Source organism: Lissotriton vulgaris, chromosome 4_1 (genome assembly GCF_964263255.1).
Source record: "Lissotriton vulgaris chromosome 4_1, aLisVul1.2, whole genome shotgun sequence".
In the NCBI taxonomy this organism is placed as follows: Eukaryota; Metazoa; Chordata; class Amphibia; order Caudata; family Salamandridae; genus Lissotriton; species Lissotriton vulgaris.
This window is the reverse complement of record NC_141691.1, coordinates 911,588,374-911,603,262: the sequence shown is the minus strand read 5'-3', so window position 1 is coordinate 911,603,262 and position 14,889 is coordinate 911,588,374. Positions and strand designations below refer to the sequence as shown.

At 45.7% G+C, this 14,889-nt stretch overlaps 1 protein-coding gene across 1 annotated transcript in view; it reads right to left on the bottom strand.

The window, feature by feature from the left end:
* SCGN (secretagogin, EF-hand calcium binding protein) overlaps window positions 1-14,889 on the bottom strand; it is a 378,060-nt gene that overhangs the window by 110,657 nt on the left and 252,514 nt on the right. The window contains exon 5 of the mRNA XM_086966880.1: window positions 12,962-13,018. Within this exon, the coding sequence (XP_086823006.1) occupies window positions 12,962-13,018 (57 nt within the window). The remainder of the gene's footprint in view (window positions 1-12,961; window positions 13,019-14,889) is intronic.

Here is a 14,889-nt window from a genome sequence, read left to right as displayed (position 1 = left end):
TTTTAGAGGTTTTGGTGCTGGATAGCACTGAAAGGAATGTTGCTGGCTGCTCTGCAACAAAACAAAATGGAAGGAATGCTCACAATCAATAAGATAGGGTGCATACCTGGGCATCATTCATGATAAGTGATGTATCGCTGTGACAAAACAGCGTTGCAACACTTTTCACTTCGCCCTCCTTGCGATAACATGGATGCCCCGTATTCAATGTACGGCGCTCCATGTCGCAATTAATGACAGATACGTCTGGAATACTGATGTATTTGGCAGCGCTAAAGTCAAGCATTGCTGCAGTTGTGTTTCAAGCATGATACAACTCCAGCAATTCATGGGACCAGCCTATGCCTATGGCACTGCATCACCCTCATGGCAGGCGTAAGGTTTTGACACAGTGGTGTCCTAGAATTGTCGCAGTGATATCTGAGAGACTTCACTGCGCCAATCCTACAAGGCTTTGTTGCGTGAAAACACCCACCCTGCATACATCATACCAGACGCAGGTATAATGTGGAAAAGGGCTTCACAAGGTCACAAATATGCCTAGATGCTTTAATTTGCAAATACGGTGCAACGTGGTGCAAGATTCATGCTGCAAGTACATCAAGAAAATGACGCACAGACAGCGTTAAACTGCCGAAAAGGGGCTCAGAATTAAGCACCCCCTGTCTTTTTCCCCTAAGATGGCGCATAATGGCTGCCATTCGCAAATGCAAGCACCCTTGCGCCATGGTGCAAGGATGACTGTGTTGTGGAGGTGATTAATGTAGTGGCTCCATCTCTACTCAAGATGTCTGCAGGTGCGTCTAGATTAGTGGAGGGTAGGAGCGAACCAGCTGTCCTTCTTGGAGTGTTGTTTGCCTGGTCATTTTGTAAGGGCTGCCAGGGTGTCGGCGCAGTTGGAGATCGATCAGTGAAGGTGGCCCACTGCGGTGTTGGCATCTGTAAACATTGGCGGAGGGTGGTGCTGAGGGAGTTGACCAGAAGTTCTTCAGTGATCCAGCTGTGATGGGGGGGCGATGATGCGGTGGTGTAGGGTGGGTGTGGTGAAGGCGTGATGTATACAATTATAGTCCGTCCAGGAGAGTTCTGTGGTGTGGCTGTAGTTGAAGTTCCCACTGGCGGAGAAAACAGGCTTGAGCGTGTGTTCAACTATGTGGGTTGGTGCGATGACTAGCTGCTTGAGTGCAATGTTAGCAAGGATCCCCTGGAGGGGGGTGGTGTTCTGGTCACTGGGTTTGTCCAGGTGGAACTTGAGGTCTCTTGAGTAGGATATAGCTGGGGGATTGGAGAGCCTGGGGATTGATGAAGTCTACAAGGGCATTGGTGAATGGGGGTTCATGACCCGGGGGGCCTGTAGACGAGGGTGCCACGGAGGGTGGTGTTGGGGTTGGTCTGGATCTGGAAGTAGAGGTGTTCCATGGTTGCCATTGGGTCATTAGAGTGCGTGGTCAGTCAGAGTGGGCTTTTGTAGACTATGGCAATGCCTCCTACTGGACTGTTGGGATGGTCCTTGCGTGCGAGGTTGTAGCCATTGGGATGGCAATGGCAATGTCTTGTCCAGAGCAGAGGTTGGTCCAGGTTTACGTGAAGGAGGAGAAGAATGAAGAGGTGGTGTCAAGGAGGTCCCAGATTTCTGTGGCGTATATGGGGAGGGACCGCACATTGAGGATGATGCAGTTGAGCCAGTCAAATATCCTGTTGGTCTGCTGGGTGGCAAGAGGCGCTGGTGTGCTGATGTGGCAGGAGGTTCGTTTGAAGTTTCGGCAGGCGCAGGATGCAAGGGTATTCTTTGGTGATGCTAGATTGCAGGCAGTGTGGTGTCCAGGGTTAAGGGTGAGCAGGGTGCTGGTGTCCTAGCGGTGGAGTGTCCAAGAGGCAGGTTCCTTGGTGCTGGGCGCAATACAGAGGTGGGCGCAGACGGGCCGACCTTTTTGCTTGCCTTTGGCCAACAGTGGCATGCCCACTGCGCATGGCCACAGAGCATCCAAGATTAGGTAGTGCTGCAGGTGGGCTGGACAGCTGGGAGGTCGGAAATGCGGGAAAGGGCACTGGAGGGAGATTGCAGCAGCAATGAAGGAGAGGCTAGGGAAAAAGGAACTGCAAAAAAGCTCAGGAAAAACAAAGCCAAACAAAGCAAAGATAAAAAAGACAAAGGTAGAAAAGCAACGGAGAAGAGCAGAAAGATGAACAGGAACAGCAGAAAAGAGGGACAGAGCAGTGACCCTCTACCACTGGAACACCAGGGATGAAGCGCAGGCTGGAGACTGTGGGTGGAGGAGGTACTGGAACACCTGTTCTCCAAGTCAGAGGCACGGGCAGCAGCAGATGGGGACAGCAGCAGCAGCAGCAACCAGATGGTGCAGCGCTGTGGATGAGGAAGTCCACTAAGGGCTTGTCCCCCATACACCAAAAAGCAAACATAACAGGGGCAAGGAAAGGCAGCACCAACTGGTTGTCTCTTCCAATCGAACAGTGGTGACCAGATTCTGTGTTCCCAGACCACCAGCAAGTAACGGCATACCAAGCTGCATACACAAAGGCCTGGGCCAGATCCGGCTCATGCCCTTGGCACCCAATGCCACCAATGGCCAATCTCTGCGACTTGAGCCAGTTAGTGGAGTCCCCCACCATTCTTGTGTGATGCCCTTGGTGATGAAGGTCAGCCGCGGAGCAGGGATTGCTCAGGGCATGGTGTGCATCTCCCACAGGTGCTAGGCCTGGGCCCAACTCTCCCCAAGCCTCCTCCGCTACTCGTCCCACCTTCTCCTCACCTGAACATTGACATTGGGGCTCAATATGCTGCACTCTCTCCAAGTCTGTGACTCAGCCAGCAGGAGCTTCAGCCAGGTAGGATTTCACAAGCCTGGGTACAGCAGTAACCACCAAGTCTGCTGGGGGGACCTCCTTAGGTCCCCCTTAGGCGTGAAGTTGCAGCACTCCCGCCACACAAGTTTGACGCAGCTCAGGGTCCTCACCCTCCACAACGTCCGGCCAGCGCAACACCCTCCGACCTGTTATTCAGAGAGGCGCAGCCCACCATTGGTAATTTCCTCTGTGCACCTGGTGCAGTGGTAGCACCTGGAATGCAATACAGACCCCCCCCATTTGGTGCCCTGGAGTACCTCTATATTTCACAGCTCCAAGGAGTGCCAGGTGGTCTTCTCGCACAGGTCAGCAATGTGTCTCTATGTGACCTGCCAGACTTCACCACCAGGTAAGGGCGATCGCTGACGCCTCAATGTCTACCGCTATGGCCCAGTAACTCCACAGCACCTCTGCCTCCAACTCTGGGTCACAGACGCAGGCCCAGCAAGGCCTATGGGCCCCAGGGACTGTCCACGCTTTGAGGGTTTTGGATGCCATTGTGTTGCAAGGAGGGCACTATGAAAAAGTAATGCATCACTGGTTTTGCCCAGGAATGCACCTCGTTTCATAACTGTAGCCCTGCATCTGGATTTCCTCAGGCCCTGTGACTCTGGCTGGTCATCCTGGCTGTTGGGGAGTTGGGGGGTTATTGATCTGTGCTGCACTTGACCCTGGCTGCTCTATTCTGCATACCATTAGTTTTATTTCCTATTTTTTCATTGGAGGTAGGCTTGTTGGCTATTTTTGCAAAAAAGTCACATTGGCTGACTAACTTGAGTTTTTTTGCCACTAATGGGCCTTTCATCACTTTTGTCTCACTAACATCAATTTTTTATCGCCCGGACGCTAGCGTTAGCGGCATTTTTCACCACGGATAGCTTTTACTATCGCCATGTAGCGACATATTGTAAATATATTACTAACAGAGTAATAGTTTTTGGTGATAGACCTCGTTAAGAAAACTGCCGCTAACTAACACTAGTTAGCGGCAATTCATGTACATTTGCCCCTGAGTCTGCCAGTGTGTCTTAGCTCTGATGTGTCCTATTGAATGGAGTTTTGCCTAGAGGTGGAAGACTAGATAGGCTAGATAAATGTACCACGTATTCTAATGGAATTCTGGAAAGGCCAAGCACCTCCATCTTCCCCCACGATAGCTTTACAGTTCTGGCCCTGTCAGTAAGCAATTAATAACAATATTGAGTTGAGCTAGCACTTACAAATCTGATGTAGAAAATCACCTACTATCTTAAAGCGGCTAAGAAACAAAGGTGAGCACACGTCTGCTTTGCAAAAATATAAATGGGGCATCCATGTCTCAAGATTACATTTACTTAATGCTTTACATAGTGTGGTGCTTGTCTCTGTCTCTCTGTTTCTGTTTCTTCTCTCTCTCTCTCTCTCTCTCTCTCTCTCTCTTTCTTTCAATTCCATTCTGTGGAACTGTGGCTCAGCATACTCTGCTCACCCCACATAGTAGCACGAGTAGTGTGGAGAACTGACATGCTGCAGCTCGTCTGGATGGTCCAACAAGCTGCATTCGCCACTTTGGTGCCTAACTGTGAGTTTTAGCCTTTGAAGCCAACAATGCTGTTTTGCTTCACTTTGCCATGGAGGAATGATAGGGGATATGGAGGGGGCCTCTCTGCCACAGGCTCTGGCTGAATTTCTACTCCAGCTCTGACAAAACGAGAATCAGTCATTAGGCGGTTACTACTTTCCTGTGGTCTGTCTCATCACTACACATGTAATCTATGGGAAGTCTACAGGAAGATACTTTTTCAGTATTGAAAAATGAAGCTATTCATTGAACTGACAAAGACTTCAGCAGGGTGAAGTGTGCAACTGAGCCTTCTAGTCAAGGGAAAACAAAGCATCTAGGGACATATTCACAAAACCACACGCCACCTTGTAAATGTGCCCCTTTTTAGCTGCAGTACTCTGTGGCAAGGGGGCATGCAATAGGTGTTGCTGTGGGCCATTGCTTTTTGGTGCTGCCCCAGATTTAAAGGCTGAGGCAGCACCAAAAACGAATGCCTTGGAATGCCGGGTGTTAGAATGGTGATACGTGGAGAAATGATTAATTTCTCCTTGTTTTTTGCTCTTTCTATTTGTGCTGTATTCTGCGGAACACATAGTAGGTGCAAATCGCCAATATTGATTGCTTAGGTGCAGGAAGGTGCACCAATGGTCGGAGCCTTCCTGGCCGCATGGTAATGGGCTGATCGGTTTACTTTCTGGCCGCCGCATTATGAGGCTCATGAAGCCCATCGGCCAGTCGGAGCTGGCTCGTAATCCCCATAGCCTTTCCGCCCTTGGGATTACGATGCATGGTTTCTGACATGGTTTCCATGTTGGCTTGTCCAACATGGAAACCATCTCGGAAAGCTTGTTTGTGGGTCCCCATGTGCATGCAGCCTCCGGTTGGGGGCCAAGGGGGCACATATTGTTTCCCCCTGTTGATCCCTGCACCTTGTAGCAGGCACCTTGAGGTGCTGGGATGAACAACACCTCCCATTTCTCAATAAGAGCTTGTGTTAGGGCCGGTTTACGGCCGTAACATGAGCTCCCATTGGGAAATGGGAGTATGCAATCAAACAGTGATCTGTTGCATTGTAATTGGCCAGTAGGGACTGCGGACCGGAGTTACCAGGACCAAGTCAGTGTCGGGCAGCCCCTTAATGTCAGAAGTAACCACTGTACAACTGCTGCGCCTCATTTATGAGATACCTAGCTAAGCCACAACTCAAATATCTATCATTCCCCCAATAATGTCTGTCTTATTGCAAGAATGTAGGCCTCATGAGGAACTCTGGGGAAAACACATTTTGCATAATGAAATCAAATATAGACTTCAGATGAATACATCACCAACATTGCTACATCTTGAGCAGAATAGAGTGGTACTGCCGGGGTTTACTTACTGTGTTAGGTTATCAGAGTCTCTTTTTAAATCTAGCATTAGATTTTCCATCGTTCATCCCCATCCCACCCATTGGCCATCTTGAATTTCCCTCTCTAGGAAGTGCATTTAGTTATGTTTATCTAACTAGATCCAATCTCCATGAGTAACATGCCTCTTTCCTAGTAATAATCTCAAATTCATAAACATGTGAATGAGTGCTACTTTCTTAGAAAATGTGAACTCTCCCAACAGTCAACACCCAGGCTGGAATGGATAGGCTTACTTGTCATTTGTACTAGAGTTGTATGTTTCTGTCCCTAGCTTGCCCAGTCAGTCTAACTGCCCTGGTCAGCTGGCCATATGCCAAGAACTGTCCCAACTAACTATTACTAGTCTCCTTGATAATGTCAATGTTCTTCAGGCAACAGTTATCAAAATCCCCTTCCTTCCCATGTTATTTCACAAATAACCTGACTTGCTAGAACAAAGCGGGGGATAACAACATGATAGGATCTCTGGTATATGCCGCACACCCTCTTTATTGTGTTTAAGTAGTGGTGGCAACAGTACCAAACTTCTACGATATGACCCGGTATACCTGCTCCTGAGGCTATACCCCTAGAAGTCCTCATGGATAGGTGAAGGGGCCATTGTTCATTTTAAGGAGGTCACCTCTGCTGAAGGGGCCTCAGCAAGCAATGAGGTACATGCTGCAACTGTGCTGCTATGTAAAACCATTACATACCTGGAACACCAACTTCTGTCTGCCGACAGCAAATATACTCAGCCCTAAGGAATGCCCTGAGCAAGTTCCAAGAAAAACTCAATAGCCTCACCCTCTACTAGTTCATGAAGACAAAAAGCCATTCGTTAAGGATCCTGATTGGAGCTGGAATGCCGGAGCATTGAACAAACCCTTATTGCAGTGATACATTGCAACTGCAGACAATACCATTTCTGCATGAACAAGATACTTATGTATATTTTCATGGCACATCAACGGCCTGCTAAATAAACCAGATGATCATGAGGTGCTGGAATAGCTTAGGTGATTATGTTACAGGAAACCTGGACTGAGGATCAATAATTTCAGGCTATATTCATTTTTCAATGCCAGCATCAAAGGAGTCGCCTTTAGGCTTCTGCAGTGGGGGAATGGTGATATATATATCTGCCGCACTACAAGAAGACTGAAAGACAAAACCCTACAGTATACCCAGGCCTGCAAATTGTCAGCCTTTACCTGGGGCACAAGCATGAGCTCCTTGATATTATTAGATGTGTATATATACCATCAAAACCAAAGGCTAAACAAACAGTTATAGAGCATCTGAAGACTAAGATCAGCAAACCTTTGGAAGGGCCGTCTCTCATTGAAATAATTCTCTCAGTTGATTTCAGCCTGAATCAGCTAGGCTCACCACTAGAAGACAAGACTCTGTCAGGCCAAAATGCACACTGAGCAATTCCAGCTCAGAGTCAATGTCATTCCTTCAAGTCAGATAATAAAGGCAAAGAACTTATCAATGAATTAGAGCATTTCAACTGGAGGGCTGTCAATGATTGGGTCTTATCCGACAGTCCACCAGCAGCAACTTCCCATAATCATATAAGCAACTCCCTAATAGACGTTACAGTACAATCTGTCTCCTTGTTCCATCTCATCAACAACTTTGGGATAGCAGCTAGAGTGGAAAGCGACCACCTCCAGCAAGAATTGAGCCAAGCCATCTGCCTTGCTTGTCATGTGCCAGTTAAAGCAACGCGCGTCTCTGCTTATACCATCAACAACAAAAGAATGACATGGTCAGCTAACTCAGCATACAATCTCCCTGAGTTAGCAAAAATATCACTCCTTGCACATACGGCTGATGGTGTAGGCAAATGAAACCATCTGGCCTCAGTTGAGAAAGCGATTTGCAGATCAATATGCCATGCCAGTACCAGGGCCCCGGCAAGCAGCCTGGGAGCACAAAGAAGACAATTTGTAACAAATTAAAAATCCTAAAACGCTCTGTCAAACAGGCCATTAGGGCACTGCAAATATCACCAACCAACCAAACCCTGAAAGCTGCAGTAGTGAAAGCAAGGACAGCTTACGAAAAGTAGAGGTGAGATCAAAGGAGAGAGGTAAATGACAATCTCTGGGCCAGGCTACTATGTGAGAAAAAATCCAACAGACATGAGAGATCTTGAAAAACTGCGAATAACCTAAATGGCTGTTCCAAATCCATAACAACTGCAAATATTTCAGAAGAGTGCTGGCATGAGTTTCTGTCAAACTATTTTTGAAGGAACTACACCAAATACAATTCATCTCATGGTGCTCCAAGCCTCAGCAACACAAAAACTCACCTAAAATGCTTGTCTTTTGCCCCTTGAGGGAGATCTTGCAAAATTGAAAATGACCATAGGGAGTCTCCCCCCTGAAGTTGCAAGCTGTTACAATTGAAAAGCAAATCACGGAGGGTGGCAAGAAAGGAGTGGCAGGACCAAACGACTTCCCCACAGTTTTCTACAAAGAAGCCAAAGACTTCTGGTGAGTAAGCTTAGAGAGGGCTTTCTACAGTATTACTGCAACTAACTGCATACCTGCCTCCTGGAAGGGCTCAATCATTTCTTCCATTTAAAAGGGAGGTGAAAGCTCCAACCTCGTGAATTATCGGCAAAGAGCACTCTTGGACTTTGAGTTAAAGTATTACCCTAGTTGCCTACTTGAAGATCTAACATCTTAGAACACAAAAGGCATATAATCCCCTTACATCAAACTGGATTTTCAAAGGGCAAGGGACAGCAACAAACATATTAGCTCTATCATTACAAATTGATCAATGGAAAAATAACCACTATTGTCTCTTTCTCTGCTTCATAGACTGCAAAGCAGCATTTGATTGAGTCTACCGGAAGGCAGGAGCTTGGCAGTTGGAACATACTCTGGCCCTTGCTGCAAGCCCTGATCCTCCTTTACACCAACATATTGTCTGAATAAAATTGGTGAATGGTACCCACTTGTCTAGGTGGATTAGAACATATCAGAGTCTAAGGCAAGGCTGTGTGCTTGCCCCCACACTCTTTAATTTCTTTCTGGCAGACCTCCCCCTCTGCTCGTGATCAGATACACTCACATGGTCCAAAAGAAGGAAGTGCCCACCTGCCAAGCCTGATGTATGTCATTGATCTAGTCTTGATCAGCCACACTAAGATTGGTCTCGAATGACTTCAGAACACTACTGCAGTATATTGCTGGTCGAATTTATTAGAAATAGACATGAAGAAAACAAAAATCCTAGTCATGGGAATGTCAGCCACCAGTTCCTGCCCTGGCATTTGTAAACGGCAAAAATTGACGTAACTGAGTACAAATACCTGGGTCTACTTTTCTACAGACTAGGATCCTTTAAAGAGCCTAGCACACGCAGCTGAAAGCCAACTCTTTTCTAGCAGCTTTTCATCATCTAAGAGTTGCAATTGCAGATCAACATTCACACCACTTCTGCAGGTAAAGCAGGCCAAGCTGGTTCTGACCAAAGCCTATGGTAGCAAGGCTTTATGGGGTAGAGATACCCCCTATTTGGATAAGATCATAGCCAGGGTCATCAAACGGGCGTAACACAGGCCCCCGCAGCCCACGCGGTGCGGGGGGACCCGAAGCTCCAGGTGGCCCCCTCGGCACTGCACTCTGTCCGGAGAGCTCCTAATTGAGCCCGGAGGGGCCCCCTCAATTTTCGTTACGCCAGTGTCATCAAGTCGGTATTCCATCTTCCACGGCACACTTCAGCTGCTCAGCTGAGGTTGCAGTTTGGCCTTATGAATCAAACCTTGGCCAGGGAAGGGGAGTTTATTAAATGCTGCTGCAAACTACAAATCGCCGTCACAAAACCACTCCCTTTGAGAAGTAATTACTACAAGGAACAGCTCCTGAGTCAGGAAGTACCTCATATTGTCTTTTTTTTTGTTTTTGAATTTTATGTAGCGCAAACTAGACTCAAAGTTATCAGAGCACTTTACATGAGCAACAGTTGCATTAAAGACAGACATAACCCTTTTTGTTAGGCACTGGGAGATTAAGTGAATTGCCCAGAAACACAGGATGTTGAGTGTCCCTGCTGGGGTGCAAACCTGTGTCCCCAGCTCCAAGGTTGACCGTTCTAGTCGTTAGGCCACACATTCTTAGCATCTCTTGGCCTGGACCCATAGTATGAAATAACAACCAGCTACTCTCAATTCAAGAGCACAGTAAATAAAACAATCAAGCGGGCTTCTCTGCTGGCAGACAAAGAGACATGCGCAAAATGGCAACACGTCTGCCTTACAATAGCTAGTTATAAGACTCTGACACCGCAACCATACCTAGCCTCCGGCTCTGGTGCTGATACTAAATTAAGCTTCCTAAAATATTGCCTAGGTTGCCTGCCCTCACATTTACATCTTCTGCAATGCACCAATGGCATGGACCTAGGTGAACTATGCGTCCAAGATTCAGAAACTATGGTACATATAATTTGCTTATGCAACTCAACACTGGAGGATCGAAAACGTCTATCAATACCAGAATATACCATCAGGGGGCTATGTCACTGCCAAGTCTGCTTCAATCCTTCAGACATACAGGTCAATTGCAGATTAATGAAATATCTAGCAAGGGTTGAATGGAAATTGTACACTTAACAGCTGGCAATTAATACATGCCCAGACTAGCTTATGACGTCTCGGTCTCTCTTGATACAGGACTAGCCAAGCACTGCCACTTTATCTCATTCCTGCACATCATGCACAGCTGTGCAGTTACTTTATACTCCTGTCTGCCAAAGATACTGCAACAACGAGACTCCTGGGGCACCTGTCGCAGAGGACCACTTGTTGTGACTCTTTTTGCACTGACTAGAGATAGACTCTGCACATTGACAAACCTGGAACTGAGGGGCATACATACACGACCCTATCGCCACAGGAATGTCACTTTTAGTGGAGTTCCTGTGTCAATATTGGATTTTCCTTATTTACAAGTCAGTGTTAATTCACTTAGTGTGGCTTAACGCTGCATTGTAAATAAGGCCCCCTTTCACGCTGTGTTTAGCGTGAAAGGGTAGGGCAAAGGGTGTTGGGGTGGGTGATCCACTGCAACAACCATTGATTTTGACGCTGCCCCATATTTACAAGAGCAGCGTCAAAATTAAGACAAGGGAAAACCTGGTCTTAAACAGGACCAAGAAGGAGTAATGCTTCATTTCTCCTCATTTTTGCTGTTTCTACCTGTGCTGCATTGTGCAGCACACATAGAAACTGCAAAAGGCTATTGGTTGTTTATGTGCAGGAAGGTGTTCCTTCCTGCACATAGACAATCAATTTAAAAAAAATTACGTTTTGTAACTTCTATGTGTGCAGCATTATGCAGCACGCATAGAAGTTACCTAACATTGTTTAAAGATTGTTTATGTGCAGGAAGGGACACCTTACTGCGCATAAACAATCTTCCCCTACAACGCAGGCACCCTTGCACTATGGTGCAAGGGTGTCTGCATTGGTGCTAGGCAGTTAAAAGGAGCTCAAGCCCTAGTGGAAACGCCGGGCTGCACCCTATCCTTATACGGTCCAGCCCTGTGTTTTGGTAGTGGCTGAGCGCGGCGTTAAGCCAAGGTGGCTAACGCCCCGCTCAGCCACTTCCTAGTAAATGTGCCCCCGAGATTCTAAACATGGGACTACCTCAATAGACTACCTGCTTCCACGGCGGTTGCAGTTCTATTCATGCACGACACAAAAAAAAACAAAAAAAAACATTCTTATAATGGTGGAGGGATGAGGCCCTTAAATGTCTTTGATAAAAATTGTATTTAACCTAAAAAAATATATATTTCTAACTATTAGGGGAACGTTAAACATCTGTTAAACTGTATACGACGTTCCATGTTATTATTTTCCTTGCCTAATAGTTGTACATGCTTTATCTATTCGTGCAATGGTTTTAATTAACTACGCACTTTGGAAATAAAACTGAACCTGGGTATAGTTGCAGCTTATCAAGGGCAGCCTTCTCCCTACCATTTCTCCATATCAGATGCACAATCACAAGAAAGTTTGCAAAATTACATAACAGTCTGTTTAGGATTGACATTTTGACTAACAGAAACCTACCAATGACAGAGACTTAGTTTGTTGAAAACAAATAATGAATTGCATATCTTCCCCCAAAGTTCTATGCAAATTAATAATAATCAAATAATTATCTCCATGATAAATACACACATCCAGATATTTAAACTTACCAGTGTTCCATTCTAACCTACATTCGTTAGGACTGCTTTGAAAAAGTAAGATTTCTCGCAGTTAACAAACACGTCATCCATCCAGGGCACTTAACTCATCAACCATACCCACAAGGGATGCAAGGTGAAATATTACATTTCCTAGACATAAAAGCACATCATCAATGTAGAGGATATTGAGTATCAGATATGATGCAAAATTATTCCTCTCTAGGGTTTCGTAATATGTTTTCTACACGCCGATGATATAATGGCCATAGCAAATACAATTAGTGACTATGGGCAGGCCAATTTTGCTTCTCATTCTACCGGATACAGTCTTAGAATCACTTGGTCAGTTTCCACATGAGCTATAAGAGATGCATCTACAAGTGTAACTCAAGGCAACATCTCAGAATTCAAAATGTAATCTTCGTAGGACCACCCGGACGTGGTCCAATTAATAAATAGACTATTTTGATACAGACAATTACGTTTAGGGGAAGTGTTTCGAACAGACACAAACCCATTTTATGCGGCAGCAACCTCAGAATCCTATTGATGAGGAGTTTTATGAATGTATTTATTCCTTTATTGTTGTATTTATATAGCGTGGGCCTCACCACGTGATTAGCAGAGCACTTCACAGAAAACAACAGATTACCTAGAACTAGCTAATACATTATCGAGTTACAGTCTATAGGCATAATACCGACTAGATAAAAGCAAACCTGCAACAGTGAGGTAAAGAGACGGGAAATGTGAGGTGGCAAAGGAGGCGTGGGGTGGCATTGAAACTACATGGGCTTGGCATTTGGTAACAGCGGCATGAGGGAGGGAGCGCAGGCTTAGCAGAAACCATTTAGTCCACTGTACATAATTCTTTTTAAATAAAAATGAACACCATCAATAAAATCAGTCAACAAAAATGGAAGCATCTAATACTTACTCTGAGTTCAACAGCTGAGATAAAGCCACTGCTGTCTGCGTCATATTTCCTCCAGATCTGTAAAACAATGTGCACAAATACATGAAGACAGTTTCCATTTGCCAACATCCCTAAACCCACCAGCATAAACTGATTTTTCATTTTCGTAGCTTTTTTTGCAAGAGAAGCTTTCTTAGTGTGGTGGAGCAGGTCTTGTGCACTACATTTGAATTTGAATTTGAATTTAAAAACATTTGTATAGCGCGCTTATACCACGCGGTTTCATGGCGCTTTTCAGATTGCGAGGTAACAGCAGAAGCAGAGGAAGTTAGACAGCGAAGGCTCGGGAGAAGAGCAGGGTTTTAAGGCTTTTTCGGAACTCTGTGTAAGAGGATGTGATGCGGAGTGCCACAGGGAGGGAGTTCCAAAACACAGGAGCGAGAGCCGCAAATTTTGTTCCACCAACCTTCTTCTTTTTAAATCGAGGGGTGGTCAGAAGTGCCATGTGGGTGGAGCGAAGCTCTCTACCCGGTGTGTAAGGCTTAATGGCAGAGCAAATAAACTCCGGAGCGGTGCCCATTTTGGCCTGGAAAGTAAGGCAACCAAGCTTGAACAAGGCTCGCTCTTTCACCGGCAGCCAGTGTAGTGCCTGCAATAAAGGAGTGGCACGATGGAATTTAGGCAGGCCATGGATCAGGCGGGCAGCCTGGTTCTGCACTAGTTGCAGGCGGTGAATAGCATAGGCCGGCGCGCCATTGTAGATGATGTTGCCAACATTTTCCACAGTCACTGAAATGGACCCACCTCAAAGAAGTAAGTATTGGGAAAAAGTAGTATCACTGGAATAATGAAAATATAAGGTAGAAAAGTGTTGCAATTTCACCCGGGTTATGAAGAATTATTTGTATGGTATCTAGAGTGAGACCTGTGTTGCCAATGGCTTCTAAACAGCTGTATCAATTAAATATTTTGACTGGCTTTATTCTCTCTTGAAAATCGAACTATAATTGAAACTCAGCACCAGCTTGGGCCTGTAGTTCTCTCTTGTGATTGTTTAGGTGCATGATAGGAGCTGTGTAGGGATATGGTGTTATTCGTTACTGTTTTCCTCTTTGGACAATATAGATGCTCTCAATATTAATCTCCATTTATCCATCTGAAATCCATGTAGAGCCCTTTCTACAATTTTGGCAATATAGAATCAATCCCATATTTATCAGTTCCCGCGCTGACAGAGCTTGAGGTCCTCCAAAAATCCCCCCTTGCACTAGTATATGTGGGAGTTTGGAGAGGCTTCTTCCTTTACTTGTAACATCTAGCAAGTAGAATCCTTTACAGGAGTTACTTGAAGGAGCAAACGGATACTACCTTTGTGCTTCATCCAGATGGGAAACAGCCACTACAACGCGGCCGTTTCAACGAATACCTTAACCACGCATGCATTACAATGCATGAGTGGTTACCACGAAAGCCTTTACCACGCATACCTTTACTACGAGGTATGTGGTAAAGGCATATGTGGTAAAGGTTAAAATTAAAAAAGGGGACTTGGGGGGTCTCCCCCCCCAAAAGAAAATCTCACCTGAAGTCACGTCGGGATGTGCAGGCAATCGGCGTTGTTTAAGAGGAAACGGAAAGAAACTTCCGCTTCCTCTTAACGACATACGACGTCACCACGGTAGAATTCGAGGAAAAGGTTATGCGTTGAAATACCATTCCGTTGTAAAGCATGCGTGGTAAAGGCATGCGTTGCAACCAAATGCGTTGTAAGAACATAAAACCTCCTACTTATCCAAGAAACATCATACCCAGTTGTCTCAAAGTCAACAAGAAGAAATGGATTCATGACTCATATCTTGCCTTTCTAGTGGTATGTACTATACCAATCTTTTACTTTTCTCACTGAACCAACTTGCTAACTTTGCTATATGTTGAAATAAGGAACGTAG